The 27,090-nt window shown below is 51.3% G+C and overlaps 1 protein-coding gene across 1 annotated transcript; it reads left to right on the forward strand.

Moving 5' to 3' along the window:
* On the forward strand, positions 1–26,715 carry Zc3h7b (zinc finger CCCH-type containing 7B). The gene is given in 23 exon segments (XM_048445092.3): positions 1–59; positions 988–1,021; positions 1,144–1,341; positions 3,273–3,431; positions 5,030–5,110; positions 5,921–5,977; positions 8,402–8,444; positions 8,854–9,047; positions 9,320–9,641; positions 10,446–10,504; positions 11,274–11,373; positions 11,753–11,914; positions 13,229–13,434; positions 14,808–14,908; positions 16,205–16,386; positions 19,053–19,138; positions 24,757–24,890; positions 25,043–25,148; positions 25,250–25,358; positions 25,573–25,706; positions 25,813–25,976; positions 26,309–26,516; positions 26,518–26,715. Coding segments are annotated over 23 exon segments (2,949 nt in total). The 5' UTR covers positions 1–6; the 3' UTR covers positions 26,575–26,715.
* The last annotated feature ends 375 nt before the right edge of the window (positions 26,716–27,090 follow it).

A 27,090-nucleotide genomic window follows, 5' to 3' on the forward strand; every position in this document is an offset into this window, starting at 1 on the left:
ACACTGATGGAGAGGCAGAAACGGAAGGCGGACATCGAGAAGGGGCTACAGTTCATCCAGTAAGTGGGCAGTGGGGCCGCCTCTCCTTTTCCTCCTGGCTGAGCCCTGCTTAGTGTGTACTGGGATGTGGAGAGGTGGGCTGAGCTGGGACAGAGGCCAGCAGGGCAGAGGTCATGGATTCCACAAGTCCGTGTGCCTGGCCTGCCTGGCCTGGCTGTCCCTGGGTCTTATCCAGTGTATCATCCTCCCCTCACCCTCTGCACCTTCTACCCCACGGGGCATCAGTTCTCCCCTCTGTGAGGGACCAGGAGACAAGCCCCACCCTTCCTCCAGCCTGACAGCCGCAAGCTCTCCAGAGCCTCTTCCACACGGAGCTGTAGCTGTTGGCCCTGAGTGACTTGATGGTGTCTGACCTGCCGGGTTGATGGCTGTCAGTGGGTCGGGCGCTGACAATTTGAGTTAGGTCAGGAGAAGGGCGGGCAAAGCCTCCCAGACCAAGGGCACCTGAGGTAGACTCTGTGACTCTCCCTTGGGCCTGAGGTACTGATTTGGTTCGGTGAGGTCGTGGTTGCAGAGTAGGGGTTAATTTCCTAGCAGCATTTCTGTTCCATACAAGCCACCCTTGCCTCTGCCTTGGCCAGAATCCGATTATTCTCCTCTTGTCCTTTCCCAGGCCTGGGGGCCTCCTAGACCTGACCAGGGCTACTCTGCCTTTGTAAGTTAGGGACACCTGGAGTCTCGCTTTCCTGAGGTGAGGGCTGAGCTTGCAGGCAGAGCCCAGCTGCTGGCTGGGCGAGCCTGGGGAAAATGCAAGTCCTTCCATCAGAACTGAGTGGCCTCGTGCAGCCCTCTCGCCTCCTACCTCAGCCACAGCTGACTGAGGTCTAAGTGGGAGAAGCCTATTCCTGGCACAACCTCAGTGCCAGCCCTGGGGCTCCGCATTGGACCCATGGGCTCACGCCATCCTATGTCTCTTTTTCCTAACAGGTCAACACTACCCCTAAAGCAAGAAGAGTATGAGGTAAGTGTCACCTTGGTGGGTGGGTGAAGGGGACGGCTATTGTTCGCGTTCAGGGCAGAAGGTTGTAACTGAGCTAGTCTGGAGGGAGACCTGCTGAGGCCCCGTGTACCTGCCTTGCTTAGGCCTTCCTGCTCAAGCTTGTTCAGAACCTGTTTGCCGAGGGCAACGACCTGTTCCGGGAGGAGGACTACAAGCAGGCGCTGGTGCAGTACATGGAAGGGCTGAACGTGGCTGACTACGCTGCCTCTGACCAGGTGGCTCTGCCCCGGGAACTGCTGTGCAAGCTGCACGTCAACAGAGCGGCCTGCTACTTCACCATGGTGAGCCTGCCCCCTTCCCAGCCCCCCTCCCCTCCCCGCCCCTTCCTTCTCACCCCTCCTCTTCCCCCTCCATCACCCCTTCCCCTGCCTTCGCCATGCCTCTGCAGGCTCCTAACCTAGACTTGATTCCTCCACTTCCTCCTCTCTCTCTCTCTCTCTCTCTCTTTTTAAGATAGTGTCTCATTGTGTAGCCCTGGCTACCCTGGAACTCTCTGTGTAGACCAGGCTGGTCTAAAACTCACAGGAACACATACACCTGCCTCTGCCTCCTAAGTGCTCAGATTAAAGGTTTCTGCCACCATGGCTGTTTTTTTATTTATTATGTATACACATATGCCTGCAGGCCAGAAGAGGGAGCCAGATCTCATTTTAGATGGTTGTGAGCCACCATGAGGTTGCTGGGAAGAGCAGCCAGTACTCTTAAACTCTGAGCCATCTCTCTCCAGCGTATTTTTTTTAAAAATTGTTTTTGTTTTTGAGACACGGTATCTCTGTAGAGCCCTGGCTGTCCTGGAACTCACTCTGTAAACAAGATAGGCCTCAAACTCAGAGATCTGCCTGATTTTGCCTTCCAAGAGGTAGGATGAAAGGCGTGTGCCACCACCGCCGGGTTAAAAAAGATTTTATATTTTTATTCTACGTGTATGGGTGTTTTGCCTGCGTGTATATCTGTGCACCATGTAGGTGCCTGCTGCCTGCCGAGGGAGCTCTGTCTGTCGGTAAAGCACTTGCCTTGTTGCTTTGGAAGCACAAGGGACCTGAGTTTGGTGTTTGATTCTCAGAACACATACATATGTATACATATGCACACATATACATAGAGATATACTCATATGTATACACACACAGATACAGATACCTACATACAGACACACATGTACTTACATATTTACACAGACATACACACACACACATTCACCCCCTACCCCCTTCTCCTTATATATAACATTAATTGGAGCTCGCTGCCTAGCCCAGTGGTTCTCAATCTTCCTAATGCTGTGACCCTTTAATACAGTTCCTCATGCTGTAGTGGCCCTCAAACATAAATTATTTCTTAATTAACTAATTAATTTACTTGTTTATATGTATGAGTACACTGTCGACATGCATGCCTGCATGCCAGAGGAGGGCATCAGATCTCATTGCAGGTGGCTGTGAGCCACCCTGTGGTTGCTGGGAATTGAACCCAGGTCCTCTGGAAGGGCAGCCAGTGCTCTTAACCACTGAACCCTCTCTTCATCCCCTATAAAGTTATTTTTGTTGCTACTTCATAACTGTAATTTTGCTACTGTTATGAATCATAATGTAATTATTTGTGTTTTGCGATAGTCTTAAGCAACCCCTGTGAAAAGAGTATTTAACCTGGGGATCACGATCCACATTCTGAGAATCACTGGTCTAGCCAGTTCCTTCAGTGAAACCAAGTCCAATGAGATATCCTGTCTGAAAAAATAAGATAGAGGCCTTTGGCTCCTCCATGCACACCACTGGGCACAAATACCCACAAACACAGTCATAGCCACAACAAAAGGACATCAGAAAGCATCCTGAGCCACAGCCCCACCTTAGATGAACTGAGTTAGAATTTCAGGGGTGACCTTTCTTCCTGATTGCATCTCTGTGAGGAGGGGCTACTATCATTCTTAGTCCCTGCCGTTCCAAGCCAAGGACAGCCGGGTCAACAGCTGTGTCACCCAGCAGGCTCACTGCCGTGGCCGTACCCACAAGTGTCCTGCTAGTACCTATATCAGCCTGTCATCTTTACACCATCAGAGTCAACGCTGCCTCTCTCTCTAACCTCTGCCCTGAATCTCTTCAGCCGGGTCCCCGAGGCCATCCCCTTTGTACTTCCTCCGCAGGGAAGTGAGGTTGCTCTCTGTGCCTAGGGTCAGAGGCGCTGACCAGTGGGCTCCCTGGTTGTCTCCCCGTAGGGCCTGTATGAGAAGGCGCTGGAGGACAGTGAGAAGGCGCTAGGCTTGGACGCCGAGAGTATCCGGGCACTGTTCCGCAAGGCGCGTGCCCTCAATGAGCTGGGGCGCCACAAAGAGGCCTATGAATGCAGCAGCCGGTGCTCCCTCGCCCTTCCCCACGTGAGTCCTGTCTCCCAAGCGTGTGTGCTGGCCCTCCAGTGTTCCATGCCACCACATACTTCTGAGTCGTGGCTTCCTCCCGTGCCGTAGGAGGTTGGGGACGCTAGCCGTTGTTGATGAGCTGGGATTGTGTGTCGCCATGGGTAAAACTGCAGTGTAGATATATATACCATCCCTCGGCCTCCAACAGCCCTGTGCAGCCAAACTGATACTCTCATCCCATCCCCGTTTTCGAGATGAAGAGATGTTGGTGTTGGGCTGCCACTGGGTGGGGAAGTGACAAAGAGAAATGAGCAAGAGAGAGCTTTGCTGGCCACTCACATGTATGTCACCCCTCATCATTTATTCGCTGAAGCTGGTATGTGCCTCACTCTGCCATCTGGTCACTTTATAAGTATTTACTATATGGTGTCCACACAGGCACAGATCAAGACCCACTGCCCAGCTGGGTGGCGATGGTGGCTCACGCCTTTAATCCCAGCACTCGGGAGGCAGAGGCAGGTGGATCTCTGTGAGTTTGAGGCCAGCCTGGTCTACAGAGCGAGTTCCAGGACAGGCACCAAAGCTACACAAAGAAACAGTCTTGGGGAAAAAAAAAAAAACAGGAAAAAAAACCCCACTGCCCTCTGGTGACTAACTGAAACAATCCTGGGATCCAGGTCCATTACCTTCCTAAACTCCCAAGCACTTTCTTTTTTCCTCCCGCCACCCCCGAGATGGGTTTCTCTCTGTAGTCCTGGCTGTGCTGGAACTCACTCTGTAGACCAAGCTGACTGACCTTGACCTCACAGAGATTCACCTGCCTCTGCCTCCCAAGCACTGGGATTAAAAGCGTGCGCTGCCACCACCCGGCTAGCACTTATGTTTATCAGGTGTAACTACAGTATAGAATCCACAAAATGTCCTTCCTGGAAACTTTGTCTCTGGCCTAGTGGCTGTACAGGGACTCCTGTCCTCTTCTTTACCGGTCTTTCTAGAAAAGGTATGGAGGGAAATGTCAGACCAGCAGCATGGCTCCCCCGGGGAGAGACTGAGGCTGGAGTGAGCGCAACCCAGGGGCTCTGGCACTCACTGTCACTCGCTGACTTCTAGAAATAAAAGAGTTAAGGGCTGGGGGTGTGACTTGCCTAGGATGTGTAAGACTCTGGGCTTCTTCCCCAGCTCTTCAAAGAAAAAGAGATTAAAAAAGAAACATTAGTCTCAGCATTTAGGAGGCAGAGGGAGGCAGATTTCTGTGAGCTGGAGGCCAACATGGTCTACAAAGAGAGCTCAGGACAGCCAGGGCCACACAGAGACCTCGTTGGTGTTAAGACAGAAGCCATCATCATTTGATTCCTAGCACCACTAGAAAATGAAAATTACAGTCTGGCACGATGGGTTGTACCCATAATCCCAGGAGTTCAAGGCCAGAGTAGCAAGTCCCTGTCTTAAAGATGGCAAAAGATAAAAGCAAATGTATTCCTTTGCCTCCCCGACTGTTCCCAGCAGTGACTTGGAAAGCCAGTGTCACCTCCCAGGGCCACATGAGATGTCCAGGAGCACAGCTGTGTGCACTGGGGCTCCCTAACCCACCTCACCCCGTGTCCTGCCTTCCATAGGATGAAAATGTCACTCAGCTGGGTCAGGAGCTGGCTCAGAAGCTTGGGCTGCGGGTGCGGAAGGCATATAAGAGACCCCAGGTAGGTGGGAGCCGGGGTGGGCATAAAGAAGTGGGGTGCGAAGGGAGGGACTGGGCACTGTAGGGATCCCGAGTGAGGTAGCCAGAGCCTAGTAGGGACAGAGGGGATGGCAGCAGGTGGCCTTCCTCCCTGTTGGCTGAAAGCCCTGGAATGAGTAGCAGGACCTTGGGGAAGCGGAAAGAACAGCCAAAGCTCCCAGCTTACCTTAGACACCAGCTGTTAAAACACCTCCCTCCGCTGCCCTGGACGACTTTAGCCACCCTGGAGATGGCCCAAGTTAACACTGGCGCCCTTCACTTTTGTGTTCTCAAATGTTCCCCTCGTGGTGCCTGTCTGAATGTTAGTGTCTGCTGGACTCCTCCACGACCACATATGTCACCCGCCGTGTGTCTGGAAACTGCGTGTCCCAGAACATATGGCTTCAGTTTTTCTGGCCTGACCGTGGACACGTTACTGCGTGTTTCCACATCTGGAAGACAGATTAATTACGCCCACCTCAGGAGGCTCATGGGAGGACTAAAGTGAGAAAATACGAGCTGGCATCTGGCACGTCATAGTAATGTGTATGTTTAGATCCTCAGTCCAGGTCACACTTGGAATTGAAAAAATAATAATAAAAAAAATAAAAAAGCCCAATGTGACCCTGGGAGCCAGAGCAGGTGGCAGCGGCATCCTGCAGGTAGGGAGTCTTGGGTGGCACCGAAGACCTCACAGCTGGTGTCAGGGTCTCTGTGTTGTCCTGGCTGTGTGGGATGTTTTGCCTGTTTCCACAATCTTGATCTCTGTCCACCTCTTCCCAATCTCTGGCAGGAATTGGAAACATTTTCTCTACTTAGTAATGGCACCCCGACTGGCGTGACAGATCAGGTAGGCGTGACCCAGGACCCCAAATATTTCCCCAACTTCATACCTGTCTGTCTCTCTCTATTCATTTCTAAGAGCTCAGGCAGTGGACTACAAAGGCCCCAAACAGCACCGTGTCTTTCACCAACCCATTTCCTTATCAGTAAATCGAACCTCATCCACAAAGGTCAGGACTGGTCACAGTTACGGAGGTCTGTGAGAAGCCCAAGCAGAGTGTAACTCCCCATGAAGAGGATAAGGCGAGGCCTACCTCAGTACAAGAAACACCTGAGAGCACAGAAGCCAGCTCCAGGTGGTGTGTAGGCTGAGCCCCTGGTGTCCTGTAGAATGTACAGGACAGTCACATGGGAGATTTGGTGCTGTGTGCCCTGTGGGCTTCTCCAGCACGGGAGTCACTTCTTTGACCAGTTGGTCACTCCACCTGTGTGCCTAGAAGTGGGTGGCCTGGGCTGTGCTCACAAGCAGAGCTCGGAGTCTACAGGCACTAGAGCTGAGCAAGCAAGCTGAAGGAAGGCTGTGTGGGCTCCTTGTTGGGAAGAGGTTCAGCCTGGTAGAGAGGGAACAGGATTCACAGGCCAGGGAGAGCAGCCTGAGCAGAGGCTCTGTAGTCAGGAGAGGAAGGGGCTTCCTCCACTGGTATAGTTCCTCAAGGTTTGGGAGAGTCTGAGCATGTGCTGGGGGTCAGATTCGGAGAGCATCCTGAGAAATGACTCCCGTGCTGGAGAAGCCCACAGAGAATGCAGCAGCCAGTTCTCACTATCCTGTAAATTCTACAGGGCGCCTCATCTCTAAGGTGGCCACTCTGCCCCTTCCTTCGGGCCTTTGGGTATCTTAGGCCATTATTGTAAAGTGACTATTAGTAGTAGTGGGGGTTCTGTGCAAAAGGGCCGGGAGAGAGAAGCCAGGACAGGATGGCTGGGCGGTCACTCTTGTCCTGCAGGGCCTAGGCAGCACTGATGGGGAGAATGACAGCTGTCCGTAGAGGTGTTCATCCCTGGCCTCCTTTGGTTTCCCCTCAACTCCTGTCTGTACTCACTGTGGGAAAAGCAGCTCCCTGATCAGCACGGCAGCCTTGATCTGAGCAACTTCTCTGTGGTGTACAAACACCCCAGGGGACAGATGTGCGCGTATTCACTGTGTGATCTGAGGTCAGGCTCAGGGGTGGGGCTGGGAGACAGCCTGGTCCCAAAGAACCGACAGACCGGACTGGGCCAAGGCAGGCCTTAGTCAGACAGCCCTACACTGACCCAAGAACAGCAGCCACGGAGCGTCTCACAGAATGTTGGCTAAAACAGTAGGTGAGGCAGGGTGCTGGATGACTTCAGCTGCTGACCTTAGGGAGGGTGGCTAATGCCAAGAGTCTGGACCTTCTCCACAGAACAGGAAGGAGACCGGGTCATCCTGGGCACACAAGGTACTTACTGCTGGGTGGTGAAGGGATCAGGGAAAGGGGGGTGTGTGTTCAGGATTGAGGAGCGACTTGCATCCCTTGTGGCTGAAACAAGGCAGAGGAGTTCACTGGGGCCCGGAAAGGGAGGCTGGAGAACTAATGTCTCAAGCCGACCTCCTGACAGCACACGCTACACTCGTGATGAGGACAGAGAGCTGCTTGTGCGGCCAGCCTCCTCTGCGCTCTGTCTCCGTAGCAGTTCCAGACAGTGTGGCTCTGTGTCCTTTACAAACGAGGAAACAAGTCCAGATAGGGTGCGTGACTTGGCCAAACCAGAGAGCAAGCTCCAGCCTTTCCCCCAGCCCAGAGGGTGCTCTCAGACGGTGACCCCAACACACACAGCCGCAGAGTTCAGATTCTCCTGAACTAGGCCTGGGGCCTAGGAAATGGCTCTTCTGATTACTGGCCAGGTTGCTCTCTGTCCTCTGAATTCTGTTCCATCTACGCAGTGGGGATTGTCTTCCACCTCAGATAACATTCTCCTTGGAGGGAGGGAAGCTCCCTGTGAGGCTGGGAGCTGAGCCTGGGAGGGTACCGCCTTTGTCTTCCAATTAGAAACCATCTGTGAGGTGGGGGGCTCGGTAAAACCCTTGTCACAGCCTTTAATCCCAGCAGGTGGATCTCTGAGTTCAAGGACAGCCTTGTCTACATAGTGAATTTTAGGACAGCCAGGGCTACTGTCTCAAAAACAAAAATAAAATAACCCAAAACCCTTGTCTCAGAGTATGACTAGGACTTCAGGTAAGGAAACTGAGACCCAGAGGTATAGCCCTTCTCTGGGACTGTTGCACCCTGCAGTGCACCTGCTACACTAGTTACATTACACTTCTCCTAACCCATGCCTGCCCAGGCTCTGACTGAAAAGCCAGGCTACAAGCATGGTAGGTGTTCATTCCTCAGTGAGTGGCCGTCGGCTTAGTCATGTGGGCCCTGTGGCATCCCATCCTCCATCTGTTACCTGACCTTCTTCTCCACAGAGAACGTCTAACGGATTGGGATCCATAGATGACATCGAGACAGGTACTGTCTCAGCTCTGTTGAATGGGACACCTAATGTAGGACAGGAAGGGACACTTCCTCAGCTTGTCCTTTCCTTCACCCATGCCTGCCCCTTTGAGAACCACAGTTCAGAGTCCTTGCTTCCTTCGCTCTGTTCATGGGCTTCCAGGTTATAGCTAATAAGTGCTCAGAGGACACTGCTAGCCCAAGAGAAGGGGGACACTGGTGGGTACTGGAGTGGAACCAGGGCCATGAGGACCCCCCAGCTCCAGGCTATCTTCCTTGCTTGACTAGCTCTGGGCCTGGGGCAGGGAATAGGGAAAAGAGGTCCCCGAGGAACTGGGGAAGGAGGGAAGGTGTTGGCTTAGTGAATGGGCAACGCCCCCACCACACAGGGTCCTTTCAGCTACTGAGCCCACCCCCCCCACAGACTGCTACGTGGACCTACGAGACTCCCCGGCCCTGCTCCCCTCCACTCCCACGATGCCCCTGTTCCCTCACGTTCTGGACTTACTGGCCCCCCTGGACGGCAGCAGCAGGACCCTCCCCAGCACTGAGGGCCTCGACGACTTCTCAGATGCAGATGTGTTTGGTCCGGAACTGGACACCCTCCTGGACTCTCTGGTGAGCCATGTTGCTGACTTCTTGTTCTGTCCCTCTAAGCCTGTCGCTCACTTAGAACCCACAGGCCACGAAGAGGCAAGGGAAGGCCCCATCTTCACATCACAGTTGGGAGAATAGAGGGTCTTGCCAGAGTCTTCAGAGCAGACCCCAGCACCCTTCATGAGCATTTAAGGCAGGCTATGGAGGAATAGCTGGCTCCTGGAGGGCCCCACCCCCACAGGGTTGGATGGTCATGTTCTCTTCTGACCTCTGACTCTGTCCCCACTTTGCAGTCTCTGGTCCAGGGTGGCCTGCCTGGCAGTGGTGTGCCTAGTGAGTTGCCTCAGCTGATCCCTGTGTTTCCTGGTGGGACCCCACTGTTGCCACCTGTAGTGGGTGGCTCCATCCCCGTGTCCAGCCCACTGCCTCCTGCCTCCTTTGGCCTTGTCATGGACCCCTCCAGGAAGCTGGCTGCTTCTGTGCTGGATGCCCTTGACTCTCCAGGGCCCACGCTGGACCCCCTGGATCTGTTACCATACTCTGAGGCTCAGCTAGATGCCCTTGACAGCTTTGGGTCAGCCCGAGGCTCCCTGGACAAGCCTGACTCCTTCATAGGTGAGGCTTTGGTGGGTACACTCTCTCTCTACTCCCTTGACAGTGCTTCTGTGTCTCTGATCTCTGCAGCTCTGTGCCTCCAAAGCACATGCCCTCATCCCCATCACAGTCCCGGGCAGTACACACTGTCTTATCTCTCCTGTGCTCAGCACTGTTGGAGCCTCCTGAGTCTCAGGCTGGTTGTCTTCGTTCTAGATCAAACAGTAGAGTTGTGTTAGTGACTCCATCTGGTGCTCTCCCCAGGCCTCCAGAGCCCTGAACCTCCCTCCAGACTCAGGTCCCATGGAGATGATCCTGATGCAAGGTTCTGAGCTCCCTTGGCACTTCTCTGGGCTGGGAGCCAGAGACAGGAAATTGAGCAGGCCTTGATAGGATTGGCTTTTGGAGGTCAGAGATCATCTAGGGCATTCAAGACTGAGGGACCCATGGGATGGCAGGGGTAGAGAGGAGCCAGGGATTCCTTCTGGAGGGACCTAATGGCTTAGAGGCATAGGGTCTGTATGGTGGAGGATCAGGGATGGCTGAGGGCCAGAGCAGGGGTCCTAGGGGAAATGTGGGTGAGCAATGATCTTACTGTGAGCCAAGCTACAATCTGGACTTTCTCTCATGGGCAGCAGGAAGCCTCAGAAGGCATAAGCAAGGGTGGACATGTTGGAGCCTCTTTGCTCCAGGACTGTGTCCGTGAAAATAGGAGGGTGAGCCCATGGAGCTTCTCTGAGGTAGAAATAAAAGTACGGAGCATCCCAGAAAGGCCCCTCATGTCCTCAATGCTAGGGCACATGACTCCCGTGTCTTCTTTCCTAGAAGAGACCAGCTCGCAGGACCACCATCCTCCAAGCAGTACTCAGAAGCCAGCCCCCTCAGTGAGTAACTTGAGTGGGGATCCCAGACCAGGCTTCTTACTCATCCTGGGGTTATGAGCCCCAGATTGGGGATAAGGTGAACCCTCTGCATTGGTGAGATGCTACATTCTCCAAGAGGGACACCCTCAGAATAGACCAGCCCCAAGTGATCTCCTGGCCCTTCCTCCATGCCTTATGCAGAGAGCACACATTGGGCACTCCTTACCCTCTTGTGTGAGAAGGAGGCTGAGCAGCCGTAAGTGATGACCCTAGTATTATCATGTCTCTCATCCCTGGGCTCAGCTTGCTCTGTATTCAAATGAACCACAAATGAGCAGTGTGTAGGTCAACTTTGACGTAGATGCTAGCTGAGTGGCCCTAGAAAAATCACTGGCTTTCCTTGGGTCTACTTTTCCTGTCTTGATTTCTGGGACCCTGCAGGGACAGCATGGGTAGAGCCCTTAAACAAGCCTACTGGCATTTCTCTACCTACAAGTTGACCTTTAATTCAAGGAAACATTCTGGGGCCAAGCTGGCTTCTACTCATTGTCCTGCCTTAGCCCAGAGGATTCAGAGGCAGGCCCTGGTGTTTGTGGTACAAGAGTCCCCTTGTACCACAAAAACAAGGCCTGGGAAGATGTGGAAGAAGGTCCTAGGCTACAGTTCTGATACTGGGTAGGACAGATTGGAGAAGGGGGTCAAAAAACATACCTATTTTCATTGCATTGGCTGGCCCTGGTGGTCCAGGTACCGCTCAGGGCCCAAGATGGCCAACATCCTCCCATTATAGCCGGAGCCCTCCATGCCCAACACCGCCTTGCTCATCAAGAACCCTCTGGCTGCCACCCATGAGTTCAAGCAGGCCTGCCAGCTATGCTACCCCAAAACAGGTAATCTCGCATATGCAGCAGCACCCCTCTGCCCTGGAGATGCTGGGAATCTCAGGAATGTGGAAGCCAGGACCAAAAGTACCTGTCTATCAGTGGGAGATTCACGTAGGAAAACAAGGAAAGGAAGGGGTGGCCCTGATAAGGACCCGTCCTCTGCCAAGCACCACCTTCACAAATCCAGAGAAACACTGACCTGGGCAGACTCATTATTAGGTCCAGACCTGTTAGGGCAGTCATGTGGTGGGTTCCTTGGAGGGCTTCCCAAGTCCTCTCTCTTCCCAGCAAGAACATACCAGGGGAGACACAGTGGGAGCTGCAGCGACCCAGATTAGGTGTTTGGGTTGTCCTGGAATTGCATCCCTGTGTACCCTGCCCACAGGCCCTAGGGCTGGTGACTACACCTACCGCGAGGGCCTTGAACACAAGTGCAAAAGGGATGTCCTTCTCGGCCGACTTCGGAGCTCGGAGGACCAGATCTGGAAGCGCATCCGGCCCCGGCCCACCAAAACCAGTTTTGTGGGCTCCTACTACCTGTGCAAAGGTGAGTGGACCATAGCGGGGCTGGTGCCAGCCAGGTCTAGCTCCTTCCAGGCCTACAGCAGAATGGCCACAGGAGAAGATGAGGGAGCTCAGATAAAGCCTGGGACCCACCTGAGTGTCAGCCTCTCCTCTCTTGGCCTTGTCCAAAGGCAGAGATCACTCAGGATGTCCTGTGGAACTGGAGCTATGTGACAGCCTGTACCATCCCATGTGAGATTCCCACAGCCCAGAGACAGCCAGGTTCTTATTCCACAATATTCCCAAAGGGATGGGAAGAATCCATAGAAAACAAATAGGAAAGGCTTGCAACTATCAGTTTTTTAATGATCACACTATTTTCCTTGTTCTCACTTCCAGCTCCTAGAAATTGGGTCAGCAATGAATAGACCTTATTTGCTTTTTATCAGTTTCCCCGAACAGCCATGAGATTAAGCACATCTGTACTGCAGCACTTTTGACCTCAACACCAGACATCTGCATAAAACCCTTCTGCTGTCTGCCGGTGTGTGGTGGTGCATGCCTTTAATCCCAGTACTTGGGAGGCAGAGGCAGGTGGATCTCCGTGAGTTCGAGGCCAGCCTGGTCTATAGAGTGAATTCCAGGACAGGCTCCTAAGCTATAGAGAAACCCTGTCTCAAACAACCAAAACCAAAACAAAACCTGCTCTCAACACCAGATATCAGGATAACTGTAGGAAAGAAACGGACGTTTTGAGAGTCCACCACGGCTCTGGCTTTGTGCTCTCACCCAGCTCAAGGCAGCCGCACACACAGGCCTCCTAGACCATTCTGTCCCTGAAGCCCTGCCCGTAGCTGGGATGAAGGCCAGTGCATGCCCACATCTGCATTCCCCACCCTCAAAAAGCCCCCACCCCCCAGCACATGCTCTGCCCTCTGAGCCTGATGGCCCAGGTCTTGGAAGCCATTCCCTGTACCGCTTCCCTCTCCCTCTGCAGCTGAGGATGCAACCCACTCCTTCAAGACCCGTGGCCCGTGTTCCTGACCCTAGTCATGCAGTTAGTCACTTCCCTGGCGAATAATCCTAAAACCCCTCCTCTTTATGGAGATGTGCGTATTCTACAAATCCCTTGGCACACTTTGCCTTGCTTGACCTGCACAGACACAGTGGGGGTGTGTGGAGGTGCTAAGCACAGAGGTACTGGGGCCTGGTATTGGGAAAAGCATTCTCCTGGGAGGTCAGCACCCACCAGTGCTCTGTCTTGATGGCTCTGAGTTCTGCTGCCCACAGTGAATCACAGGTGCTGTGGGCTACCTCCCCCACTTGGCAGAACATGTGTCCTACTGTCTCTTCGCAGACATGATTAACAAGCAAGACTGTAAGTATGGGGATAACTGCACCTTCGCCTACCATCAGGAGGAGATTGACGTGTGGACAGAGGAGCGGAAGGGCACCCTCAACCGTGACCTGCTCTTCGACCCTCTAGGGGGTGTCAAGCGAGGCAGCCTCACCATTGCCAAGCTCCTCAAAGAGCACCAGGGCATCTTCACCTTCCTCTGTGAGGTACCCACCTGCCTGACCATTTCACCAGTCCCCAGTAGACCCAGGCACGCTCAAGACTGGGGTGTGCGTCTGGTCACTTGGTCGTTGTGGGAGTTGTTGGCCCTGGAACCTGTGGGTGTGGTGAGGCGTGGCTCTAAAACCATTAGACACAGAGACTGTCTGAAAGTTAGGTCTGGGGATCCTATTAGAACCCAGATCCTGTCTGACTTCTCATTCTACAAAGGTGAAAACTGAGGCCAGGAAGAAAACAATAATGACCCCATCTGTTCTTCCTGGGATCCCATAATGTGCCAGGATTCAGATCTTTATCCATACTTCCTGGGTGGCTCCAGCACACAGATACTGTTCTCATTTTCTGGTGATGCTGGGGTTTGAGGTGAGGTGGAGCCTGAGGGCCATATGGCCAAGTCAGCTTGCACTCCAAGCCCCAGCGCCTAGGCCCAGATCCCAGGATGAGCCCCCACGCTTCCTGGGGCCAGGTAGACCTAGAAGCTTGTCCGGTGTCATCCCCAAATGGGTATGACATTTAGCCTACCTTAGCTGTCTAGAGCAAGGTATCCTTGGCCTACCTTTCCGCTTCTCCCTCTGCCCTCCACCTGTGTTCCAGGCAGGTTGTGCCTGCTCTGCTTCCTGTCAGTGACCCAGCTGTGCCATCCTTCCCAAATTTCTTCATTTTCTCCCAGGCCAGCTGTGATCCTAGTAGCTCCAGTGAGCTTTCCAAATGTTAGGGGTTTTTTGTTTGTTTGTTTTGAGGGGGTACTGAGACAAAGATACACTATTTGACCCTGGCTGGCCTGAAATTTGCTATGTAGACCAGGTTAGTATTGAACTCACAGAGATCCACCTGTCTCTACTTCTGACCACCAACTTTTCCTAGTCTTGGCTCTGTAACTCGTTAAAAGTGGAGACAGTGTCGTTTTCATCTCTGAGGAGTAAGGGCCTGGGCGGAGGGGTTTGGTGGGGCCCCGCCCACCCCAATCTGCTGACCTTTAGAGCAGATAAACTTGTGCTGTCTTTCTTTAGGGAAGCGTTGGCTTGGGAATCATAGCTCACAGCCATAAGACAGGAGCTACTGAACTCATTTCTATCGTTCTGTGGCCTGCACAGTGAACCAGTGGGATAAAGCAGGTTAATTATTCACAGCTTACAGTTGAGAAAACTGAGACCCAACTCCTGCCCCGGGCACTGGAGTTGTGTGATGAGGAGACCCAAGGTTCGGTTTGCAGAGCCTGGGTTCTCTTCCATACTCCCCCTACCTAGGGTAGGGCTTACAGGAACCAGTTGTCCTTGCCTAGATGGCCACTGTGGAGTTCTAACCCATCCCCTCCTCAAGTGGCCTTGTGAAGGTCCCAGCCCATGCTCTCCCTGGACAGATCTGCTTCGACAGTAAGCCCCGGATCATCAGCAAAGGCACCAAGGACTGTCCATCTGTGTGCTCCAACCTGGCTGCCAAGCACAGCTTTTACAATAACAAGTGAGTCCTGCAGCTGGGCCGCCGGCCAGACAGGGTGGGGCGGTTCCTTGACAGATAAGGAAAGGCCTCAGCCAAAAAGGACAGAGTGGTGACACGTCCACTCGTAAAGGATAGGAACCACATTTGCTGAACACTTACTGTCCAATCATTGTCTTGTTGTCTTTGGGGACAACTCTGCTCCCTTTGTACAGAAAAGAAAGCTGAGGCTTGGGAAGAGCTTGGTCAGCAGACAAATGTGGCCAACCAGCACCTTCTGTTGTCATGGTTTCAGTGTCAAACGGGATGGGAGGAGGTGGGTCAGGAGGACTCCATTGCCTTTGCTCTTTCTGGTTCTCTGTTCTGCTCCATTAGTGATGGAGACAGGCCCTGGAGTTATGCAATCCTGGGTTTATATCCCAGCCTGGGCAGGGTTGCTTGTAGGTTGGAGCACCAGCTCCTGCAGCCCTGAGTTTCCTCTTCTCTGAGAGTACTGCTGTTTCCATCTTGCTGGGTTCATTGAAGGCCACTGAGTTTCCCCACATGTAAAAGGAGCAGCGGGCTTCGTTCCCTTCCGGATCCCGGCTAGCTTACCCCTGAAATAATTATACGGAAACTGTATTCATTTAAGCACTGCCTGGCCCGTTATCTGTAGCCTCTTATTGGCTAACTCTCACATCTTGACTAACCCATATCTAATAATCTGTATGTCACCACGAGGTCGTGGCTTACCGGCATGGGTCTAGCCAGCGTCCATCTCGGGAAGGGGAATCATGGCATCTGCCTCACTGCCTTCCTCCTCCCAGCATTCTGTTCTTTCTTCCCCGCCTACCTATGTTCTGACCTATCAGACCAAGCAGTTTTCTTTATTAATTAACCAATGAGAGCACCAATAGATAGAAGACTCTCCTACATCACCAACCCAGAGGAAATGCCTCATTATCATCCTCCTGGGTATAAGACCAGCTCTGGGGCAATGTCTCCTATTTGTGGGCCCTCCCTTCTCCCAACCTGTCAATAGGTGGAGCCTGACACCTCTGTTAGTAGACATTTGCAAGCTGAGCTGGCCCCATAGGTCTGTGATGGGGCACAAGTAAAACAGAGCTGGGACTAAAGTCTTGAGTGTGGGATCCCTTTACCTCCTGTGCCATCCACATTCTGAGATGGGCTACTAGGGCAGGGGGTGCCCAGGAGCAGGCTCTGGGAAGGCTCTCTCCTCAGATTTGCTTGGCACTGGAAAGGTAGCCCCGCTGCAAAGATGGAGGGCAGAGGGTGGTGGGGACCATAGTCAGCATCATGCACGTCCCATATGCCCGCCAGGTGCCTGGTGCACATCGTCCGTTCCACCTCTCTCAAGTACTCCAAGATCCGTCAGTTCCAAGAGCACTTCCAGTTTGACGTGTGCCGCCATGAGGTGCGCTATGGTTGCCTGCGCGAGGACAGCTGCCACTTCGCCCATAGTTTCATTGAGCTCAAGGTCTGGCTGCTGCAGCAGTACTCAGGTGAGAAATAGACAAAGCAGATGAAGTAGGCTTGGGACTGGCTGGAAGTGTACAGGCCAGGGCCTGATGGCCAGTGTAGAGGACCTCAGGTGAGTTCAGAAGCAGGAGGCTCCTGAGAGCTTCCTGGAGGAGCTAGGAGCCCTGGACAACAGAGAAGAGACAGAATGCTGCTCACAGGGAGCTGTGGGGTCTCTCCTTGTCTAGACCTTGCCTAGGAACATGCCAGGATATAAATGGGAAAGCAAGAATGAGTGAGGCTCAGAGCCTGGGTAATGACCTATAACATTTCTCCCCGTGCCTCCTTCTGTTGTCCAGCAAGTGGATTCTCAGATATTCGCACATCCGTCCATCTAACTGCTTTACCGAGCACCCTCTCTGTGTCAGGGTATCCAACCATGAACTAATGAAGACCCTCACTTTTGAGGACTTACATGGAGCAAGTAAACTAAATCCTAGGTTCAGGGACTGGAGAGATGACTCAGTGGTTAAGAGCACTGGCTGTTCTTCCAGAGAAACTGGGTTTAATTCCCAGCACCCACGTGGCAGCTCATAACTGTCTGTAACTCCAGTTCCAAGGAATCTGACACTATCACACAGGCATACATGCAGGCAAAACACCAATGCAAATAAAAATAAATAATTTAAATCCTAGGTTTCATCTTACCTAGGATGCATAGTCTTCTCTACTGCCTGTTATGATTTTATTAGCATTATTTGGTGCCAGGGTGGAGCATATATTTATTTGTATATATGACAATCAGTGTAGATGCTGTGTCTTAGAGTTGAGTGTGGTTTCTTTGAGTTTGTTTTTTTGTTGTTGTTGTTGTTTTGTTTTATCGGGACAAGGTTTCTCTGTGTAACCCTGGCTGTGCTGGAACTCAAGGCTGGCCTTGAACACAGAGATCCCCCCTGCCTCTGTCTTCCAAGTACTGAGATTATAGTGCCCGGCTGAGTCAATGGTGTGTGACTTCTGCTGCGCACCGCTGGCTGTGGAGGCAGAGCAGTGGGAGAGGGAGGGAGGCAAGCATTCCTAAGGCGGTGAGAACTGGCCTGTCTAGGGAAGGGCAGGGGATACTCCGGGCAGCAAGGGCTTGAGGCAGAAGATCCCCCGGAGTAAAGCAGAGAGTGGAGGCTCAAGGTCATCGGGTCCCAGTGTCTGAGAGTCTCTTGGCCATAAATAGAAATATAGTCATAAACTGCATTGATGTTTTAGTCAATGGCGGGCCAAAGGACAGTGGTCTCACAATATTATAATGAGGCTGAAGAGTGCAGTGAATTGTAATGAATGAACAGCACTGTTGCTCGTTCTTGGATTTGCTATACTATATCTTTATTGTTGGAGTGTATTAAAAAACAAATTAAATGCTGACTATGTATCCAAGAGATGACTCACAAGATAAAGGTGCATGACCTGAGTGAAATCCCCAGACCCACAGGGTAGAAAAAGAAAATCAACCCCTGCAAATTGTTCTCTGATGCCCACACACCCGCCTGCACCACATAAACACAAACTAAATAAACGTAGTAAGACGATTGCTTTTAAAAGCCTGCCCTGTGATGCTGGTGCAGCCTCTCAGAACAAAAGCCCATCGTTGATATGACACGTGACTTCAGTCGGCATTATTCTAAATCTGCTATGCAATGCCAGGAGAGGTTTTAGGTGAAATGGAGTTCCAGAATCTGATCGGCAGTTTCCAGGCCATGCTAGCTGCTTGGTGGAGAATGGAGGAACTAGGACATTAGTGGAGACACTAGGGAGGATGTAGCTCATACTAGGTGGTAGTAGCAGAGGTGACAGAAGTGGTCAGATTCTGGGTATACTTTGAGGTGGAGCCAGCAAGATTTGTTGACGGACTAGATGTGAAGTAGTAAATGGAAAGTTATATCAAGGTCAGTGCTGAAGTCATGGTGCCTCGTAGACTAGGGTTCCATATTCTGAGAAGAGGGGTATCCAGGAGCATGCTTGAGGGGCTAGTATCAGGGATCTGTGTGGGATGTGGGTTCCAAACTGTCTCTTAGACCTCCAGTAGTGATGTTGAGTGGGCAGCCAGAGGTGGCAGGCTGTAAGTCTAAAGGGAGATGTGGGCTGTCAATTTGCATTTGGGTGTTACCAGCAAGAATCTGATGTCAAGTGTGATATGTGACCCAGGTAAGCAGTGAACAGAGTGGCTGCAGCAGAGCCACAGCCACAAAATGATTAGACAGCTGATTGTAGGAAGGCACTACTAGGAGCCAAGGAGCTGCAGGGAGGGCAAAATTCATGACGGCAGGAGCTGATTGGTACTTTGGGGCTATCATGCTGGGACATTTGGGGACATTGCCCTTTGGGACTGGCAGTGAAGAGCCATGTACCTTGGTGAGCCCCAAAGACAATGGCCTTGGGGCTACCAAGCAGGATTCTGCTTGAACCCCCAGTGAAAAAGGGCTTTGAGAAGAGCCAAGCAGCTGGATCTAGGAATGGGATGCTGGCTTGGGAGTCAGGAAGCTTTCTTCCTGTGATACAGAACAAACAGGTCCAGAGAAGATGAGTTTTTTCCTGTGATCCTGAGTTTTCTGTGGCTGGGACTGGCTGGGTGGGACTCCTCTGCTTGGACCTCATCCCAGCATCCCAAGAGTGCTGTGTCTCATCCTTTGCCAAGACCCATGTTTTCTTCCACCTTCCACAGGCATGACCCACGAAGACATCGTTCAGGAATCCAAGAAATACTGGCAACAGATGGAAGCCCATGCAGGGAAGGCGAGCAGCAGCTTGGTAAGGCCCTGGGAGTGGCAGGGGCGGAAGGGTGGGCATCACAGGAGCTGTCCATTTCCTTTTACTGTGACGTGATCCAGCAAGTTGCACTCTTTCTGTATCCCTAGAGTTCACATTTCACTTCTTGCTTTGTTATCAGAGTGTATGTGTGTGTGAGAGAGAGGGGTTCCCATGTGCAAGTGTGTATTTTCACATACATATATACATTTATATACATAAATGTGTACACTATTTTGGGGGGGTTCTGTTTTGAACCATCTGGGAGTAAGTGCAGATAATTATCCTCCTACCTCTGACCACTTTTAAAAGGGTATTCTGGGGCTAGAGTGATGGCTCAGCAGTTAAGAGAACTTGCTGCTCTTTCAGGAAACCCACATTTGATTCCCAGAACCCACATTGGCTCACATCTCTTAACTCTAGTCCCAGGGAATCTAATGCCCTCTCCTGGCCTCTGTAGGCACTACACACAAATGGTGCAGACACACATACAAGCAAAATACCCATACACATAAAATAATAACTTAAGAAAGTTTTGTAATGAGACTACTTTTATATAGCCACAGTACCCATGTAACACCAGAAAATAGATAGAACACTACTATTCAGATTCTGTCCCCCAAATTCTAAGTGACACACTGTTCCGTTGGCATGTCTTTTTCATCCACTTTAATTTCAAACGGTTCCTTCATGGGTCTTTGTCTTCCTTCATGACTGACATTTTCGAAGCCTCTGGTTTTACTCCTTCCCTGTGTGGGTGCCTTTTTTCTCCTGCTGCACAGGTGTGTGTACGCCTTTAATCACAGTACTAGGGAGGCAAAGGCAGGTGGGTCTCTGAGTTCAAGGCCAGCCTGGTCAATATAGAGCAAGTTCCAGGACAACCAGGCTACACAAAGAAACTCTATCTGGAAAAAAAAAAAAAAAAAACAGAAAAAAAAATCAAATCAAACCAAAAAAAACAAAACAAAACAAAACCAGCATTCTTCAGGAACTTATGAAATTGGCTCCCCACTCTACCACAAGGAGTCAATCCCTTACCTCTGACAGAAGGGACATATGGCTACCTGTGGCGCCTATCAGCATGTCAAAGCACGTGCTGGGCTCCAGGCTCCTTCAGTATCACACATTTCAAAGTTCATGCTAGTGTATAATCCTTCTCACCTCCTCCCCTACCCTCCACTCTCTCCAGCTCACAGGCTTCCCTCCCCCAGCTGCTCATTCTCCGTGTGACCCTGCCATTCTGTTTCCTCTCCTCCCATCTCTCTGTCTTTACCTCTGTCTCTTATTTCTTTGAGATGAATCTTGCTACAGTCTGAGCTGGCCTTGAACTCAATACCCAACTGCCTCAGCCTCGCAAATGTGGAGATTACAGACATGCAGTACTACACTCAGCTGCCCATCCACATCCTCTCCTCTCTTCCTAACCAGTGGTCAGTCCTAGAACCACCCAGGGCTAAGGGTGGTTTCTGGCTGATTGTGCTTTACCCCTCCCCCACTGCCAAGATTCCTCCCTGCCCACCAGGACACCACCTAGGCCTAGCTCAGGAACTGGCCCAGGTATGAGGCTTACATCTAGAGAGTAAAGTTAGTAGGCCTGTGAAACCAGGGACCACCAGGGCAGACACTGCTTGGGCCCAGTGCCTCTGACTTAACCATGCTGTCCCTTGAAGAAGCACAAAAGCTCTTATCTGAGAAGGGGTAAGGAATTGCCCTGAGCTGCCTCTGCTCAGTCAGACGTGAGTGATCCCTGTGCTGGGCGGTGCCGGTCACTAGTCTGAGGGAACTGGTCGGGGACAAACGCACCTGCTAGCCTAAAGAAACCAAGGGTTGCCCAGACAGGCAGTCCTACACCCAAGCCCCCAGGCGGGTGGGGAGAGAGAGGGAGTCTCTAGGAACAGAAAGGGCGGAAGATAGTTAACCAAGGCTACCTCTGACTCCCCTGGGCACAGAAAAGCAGTTCTTGCCTACAGAATAAAGGCAGGAACAAAAGGTCTGGAAGAATGGTGGGAAAGGAGCCTCAGACTAGCTGGACATCGCCCTGGGGAAGGGTCATGAATCCAAGGCTGTCTGTCCTCGTGCCTAAGGCCAACTTCCCACCTCTGAACTCCTCCTCCCTACATACTGGCCACTTAAAACTGGTTGGTCAGACAGGTAGTTTAGCCGCTGAGAGTGGCAGCCTTGTCATAGGAGAGCTCTAGGAGCGCCCCCTGCAGCCTGAGCTGAGTGTGTGGGTAATGCACACACCAGTGTGTGCAGGTCAGAGGTGGTACCAGGTATCCTCTATGTTCTGCCTTTTCCTTTAGGCGAAGTCTCTTGCTGACCCTAGGGCTTGAACTGCTTGGCTATGTCCTGTCTCCGCACTACCCAGTACCGGGGTTCCAGGCATGTTCAGAACCTCACCTGGATTTTACTGAGGTGCTGGGAACGAGATTGTGGTCTTCATGCTTATATGGAAAGCACTATTATGTGCTGATTCATTTCTCCAGCACTTGAGTTGAATTTTGAAAGACATTTTTTAGAATAAGTTGCATAAAAAATCGAGGAAGGGCATTCCAGATAGAGACTAGCATGTGACATAGCATGCTGTGTCCAAGGACAGGGCCTGCTACATTTTCTCTTTCACTTGTTTTCATCTGAGTAGTTTTTATGCAGCACAGACACATGTATATAAAGATGGGCATATAAATCAAAATTTTTGTTGTTTTGAGATTCTCATTATGTAGTCCAGTATTTCCTGGGACTAACTTTGTTGATTGTTTGTTTTTCTGGGACTGACTTTGTAACCTATGCAAAGTCTGTTAATTTTTAGAAATCTTAATTTGTAGTAGTCCCCCCTGCCTTAGCTTCCTAAGTGATGGGATTACCAGCATAAGATACCATACCTGGCTATAAATTAAACATTTACTAATGGTAGGCCATAAAGAAATTTCTTTTTAAATTATTTTTGGTATACATACAATTTTATTGTTCATTAAGTTGAAAGAAAGCATTAATGAGATGAATGTGTTTGCTTAATTTTACATAAAGAACTACGCAGTGGCTGAAGAGTTGAAACTACAGAATGTATAGAGACAGCACATCTTGGAATTGATCAGTGTTTTGTTTTTATAGTTGTTAATGCTGAGACCATCACGGTGCATAAATATGTAGTACAGAACAGCAGGAGTGTGTTTAGAACCATGTCAGAATTGATGGAAATTCAGTGCTAACCCACACCAAGGTTTATTCAATAATTTAAAAAAAGAATCTCAAATGAGAGTTGGCGACTCATATGACTCAGCCGTTTAGAGCGCTTGCTGCACCAGGTGTAGTAGCACGCGCGCCGTTGATCCCAGCAGAGGCAGGTGGGTCTCTGCTCAAGGCCAGCATGGTTTACAGAGTGAGTTACAGGACAGACAACACACAGGGGAGAACCTGCAGTAATAAACAACAACAACTTTTGCAGAAGACCCAGGTTTGGTTCCTAATACCTGCATTAGAAACTCGCAGTTGCCTGTAACAGCAGTTCACCTGCATTGCATGCACATCAAGTACATAAACTCCCAAATGTGCACAAGCATGTACGTGCACATACAACTTTTAAAAACGAAACTCAAGTGAGCAACTCAACAGCAATAATTTTAAAACTGACTCTCTCTCTCTCTCTACCCACCCCCCTTATTGCTATGATGAACCACCACAACCAAAAGCAACATGGAGAGGAAAGGGTTTATTTGACTTCAGTATCCTGAATCACAATTCACTGGGAAAAACCAAGGCAGAAAGCCATGAAGGACAGGAACCTGGAGGCAAGAGCTGATGCAGAGGCCATAGAGGAGTGCTACTCCTCATGGCTTTCTCAGTCTGCTTTCTAATAGAACCCAGGACCACCAACCCAGAGAGGGCACCACCCACAATGGGCGAGGCCCTCCTTCATCAATCAGTAATTAAGAAAATGCCCTACGGGCTTGCCTACAGCCCAATCTTATAGAGACATTTACACATCTCAGTTGATGGTCCTTCTTCTGAGATGATTATAGCATGTGTCAAGTTGACATAAAACTAGCCAGCGCAGCCTCAAACTCACAGAGATCCATCTGCTTCCACTGCCCCAGTGCTGGGATATGCCACCACACCTGGCAATGTTTTAAGAAAAGATGTGTATGAATAGTATGTACAACACATGCATGCCTGTTGCCCACAAAGGTCAGAAGAAGGGAACTAAAGTTATGGGTGGTTGTAAGCCACCATGTGGGTGCTGGGAACCAAATCCAGATCTTCTCAAAGAACAGGTACTCTCAACTACAGAGTAGGCCCAACAGCAATTTTTAAAAATCAGACATTCTAAACAACGCAACCCAAGGATACATGAGTTTGGCACTTACTTGCTGAGATAGGGCAGTAGGAAAACAGTAAAACCTTTGTTTTCTGTGGGCCATTATTTTCCTAACAAGCAGGCACTGCAGTTCATGACACAGTAGTGTGGGTCAGGCAGTGTTTCTAGGTGACATGATGCATAGTACAATCTGTTCATATTGGGTGCTTAGAATCAAGGGCTGGGTAAAGTGGCATGATGCAACAAGGGTACGTGTTGCCAGTCACACTCCAGATTCCCTGCACGCTTACGAATTAATTTCTGGTTGTTGTGTATTCTGGTTTATGATAGGTTTCCATATCTCCAAATTCTCCAGAGCTCCCAAATTCAGTCCTCTGACCCTATGTGGGTTGTGACCACATGTTAAAGAGCTACAATGACTAAGAGCACATACTGCTCTTGCAAAGGACTTAAGTTAGGTTCCTAGCATCCATGTCAGCACCTTACATTGCCTGTAAGTTTAGCTCCAGGGGTATCTAACCAATGCCTCTGACCTCCAAGGGCACCCACACACATGTACACAAACCCACATCTATGTACTTTATTTATTTATTTATTTATTTATTTATTTATTATGTATACAATATTCTGCTGTGTGTATGCCTGCAGGCCAGAAGAGGGCACCAGACCTCATTACAGATGGTTGTGAGCCACCATATGGTTGCTGGGAATTGAACTCAGGACCTTTGGAAGAGCAGGCAATGCTCTTAACCTCTGAGCCATCTCTCCAGCCCCCTATGTACTTAATTTAAAAATAGGCTGGGATGCAGGCAAGGTGGTGCATACCTTTAATCCCAACACTCAGGAGGCAGAGGCAGGCCGATCTCTGTGAATTTGAGGCTAGCCTGGGCTACAGAATAAGCTCCAGGAAAAAAGGCTAGGATGATAGCACGTGCCTTGAATCCCAATACTGATCGGTCTCTGTGAGTTCAATTCCAGCTTGGTCTCCACAAGTTCCAGAATAGCCAGTGATATAGTGAGACCCTGTCTAAAAATAAATAAATAAATTGAAAATAAATCGTTCAAAGGAGGAGTTATTCTATTCAGTGGTTGCATAAGCCAGACCTCTATGAAAGTAAAGCTAAGTGAGGCCCAGTTGGAGAAGGCAGACTCTCTGGCTCAGGGTCCCTACCACATCAGAGGGCACTGTCTGCCAGCAGAACTGGACAGTATGCTAGCCCATTTAAGACTTAGTGGTCCAGGACTTCCACAAGCCTAAGGCCTGGTGGCTATAGCTTCACCAACCTACTCCCCCGTCTTCCAATAGGGTGCCCCAAGGACACATGGGCCCAGCACCTTTGACTTGCAGATGAAGTTTGTGTGTGGTCAGTGCTGGAGGAACGGGCAGGTGGTGGAGCCAGACAAGGACCTCAAGTACTGCAGTGCCAAGGCCCGGCATTGGTGAGATATGGGGCAAGACGGGGCACTGCCAGAGTACCATGAGGAAGGAGGCCAAGACTGGGAGACCAGGGCTCTGAGAGAGGAAAGACGGTCTCATAACTTTGAAGGTTTCTCTCTGGTTCTCCCCAATGAGTCCCATCTTTGATCTACAGCTGGACCAAGGAGAGAAGGGTCCTTCTGGTGATGTCCAAAGCCAAGAGGAAATGGGTGTCGGTGAGGCCATTGCCATCCATCCGAAACTTTCCACAGCAATACGATGTGAGCACTTTTGGGGTGGGCAAGAGGTTGTAGGCCTTGGAAGGCTTCTAACAGTGACACAGTCTGTGGGACTCAGCAGGCTTTCTTTTGTCCATCCACAGCTCTGCATCCATGCTCAGAATGGCCGCAAGTGCCAGTATGTGGGGAACTGCTCTTTCGCACACAGCCCTGAGGAGAGGGACATGTGGACCTTCATGAAGGAGAACAAGAGTAAGTGGTAGACTTGTCCTGTATCACTTCATTGCTAATACCTCCTGAATCCTGCTGGGGCCTTCCCCAGACCTGGCAGGCCCTGTCGACTAGGGGCTTCCTGTGAGTGATTAGCATAGCAGCAGGGCCTAAGATGTTTGTGCCAAGTCCAGCAGGGATCATGGGTAGAGTGTATGGGGAAGCCCCCTCACCGGTCACACTGTCCCCTGCCCAGTCCTAGATATGCAACAGACCTATGACATGTGGCTGAAGAAACACAACCCAGGGAAGCCAGGAGAAGGGACACCCATCAGCTCTCGGGAAGGGGAGAAGCAGATCCAGATGCCCACAGACTATGCTGACATCATGGTAAGCCTTGCCCACATGTTGGGCCAGAGCCAGTTGGGAGGGCAGCCTGGAGGGGCTGTGTGGGGTGGAGGTGTGGAAGTCGGCACCCACAAAACTCTGCTCCCAGATGGGCTACCACTGCTGGCTCTGTGGCAAGAACAGCAACAGCAAGAAGCAGTGGCAACAGCATATCCAGTCCGAGAAGCACAAGGAGAAGGTCTTCACCTCCGACAGTGATGCCAGTGGCTGGGCCTACCGCTTCCCTATGGGCGAGTTCCGACTCTGTGACAGGTGCTGATGGCAGCATGATGGGGCAGCACAGAGGGGCAGGTAGAAGGTGGGCCTGAGGATAGGGATGTTGTGACAAGCCCCATCCCCTTGACTTGGTTTATCTTGGCTATGAGTACAGTGCAGTGCTGGGGTGGTCAGGATGGAGGGGTGGGTTCAGACCTATCTACCTCTCCTTTACAGCGTGGATCAGGTCCTAGAGAGTGTGCTACTGTGTCAGGGGTTCCCTGAGCTACGACCTGAGCTGTCTGGGGAGAGGCACATCTTAGAAAGGTTGAGTTAGCCTCAGATAGGAAGGCATAGAGCTCAGGCAGTGAGCCTTCTACCACCCACAGGCTCCAGAAGGGCAAGGCCTGCCCAGATGGGGACAAGTGTCGCTGTGCTCATGGACAAGAGGAACTCAATGAGTGGCTGGACCGGCGCGAGGTGCTGAAGCAAAAGCTGGCCAAGGCCCGCAAGGACATGCTTCTGTGTCCACGGGATGACGACTTCGGCAAATATAACTTCCTGCTGCAAGAGGATGGGGACACCACTGCTGCCACCCCCAGAAGCCCCCATTGCTGCAACTGCTACTGCTGCCACCACCACCACTGGGGAGTAGGGCCAATCCCAGCTGTGGGCAAAGTCCTGGGTCGGGGGTGGGTTGGGGACAGAAAGCCTTACAGAATGGCCAGGGAGGGCAGGTTAGTTGGGGGCAGGGGACTACCCCATCTGGCAGTCTCCAGTCCCCTGGGTCCCTGTCCATCCTTTCCACCCCCAGCACCCCAGGTGTGTGTACCCAGGTCATGTACTGCAGCCCCAAGTGGTCCCAGGGTCCCTGTCCTGTCAAAATGGGGGCAGCCCCTCCAACTCTAGCTCTCCTGGTTGGAGAGGGAGGGGCCTGGCTGACCTCTCCAGCTTCAGCCTACAGCTTTAATTCTGTCTGTTCCTAAAGGGCTGGGGAGCCTGGGGTCCCCACTTGGATCTGCAGCAGGAGGGTCCTTTTACCTTTCTACCTTCTCCTCCTTTTCTCTGGGGGCAGATCAGGACACAGCAGAGGGTAGGAGGCCCTGATTAGCTTAAAATATAGTTGTGAGTGGAACTGGAGACACTGTACTGGTCACCTGGGGCCTCAGTG

Source organism: Myodes glareolus, chromosome 19, assembly GCF_982192425.1.
Source record: "Myodes glareolus chromosome 19, mMyoGla1.1, whole genome shotgun sequence".
In the NCBI taxonomy this organism is placed as follows: Eukaryota; Metazoa; Chordata; class Mammalia; order Rodentia; family Cricetidae; genus Myodes; species Myodes glareolus.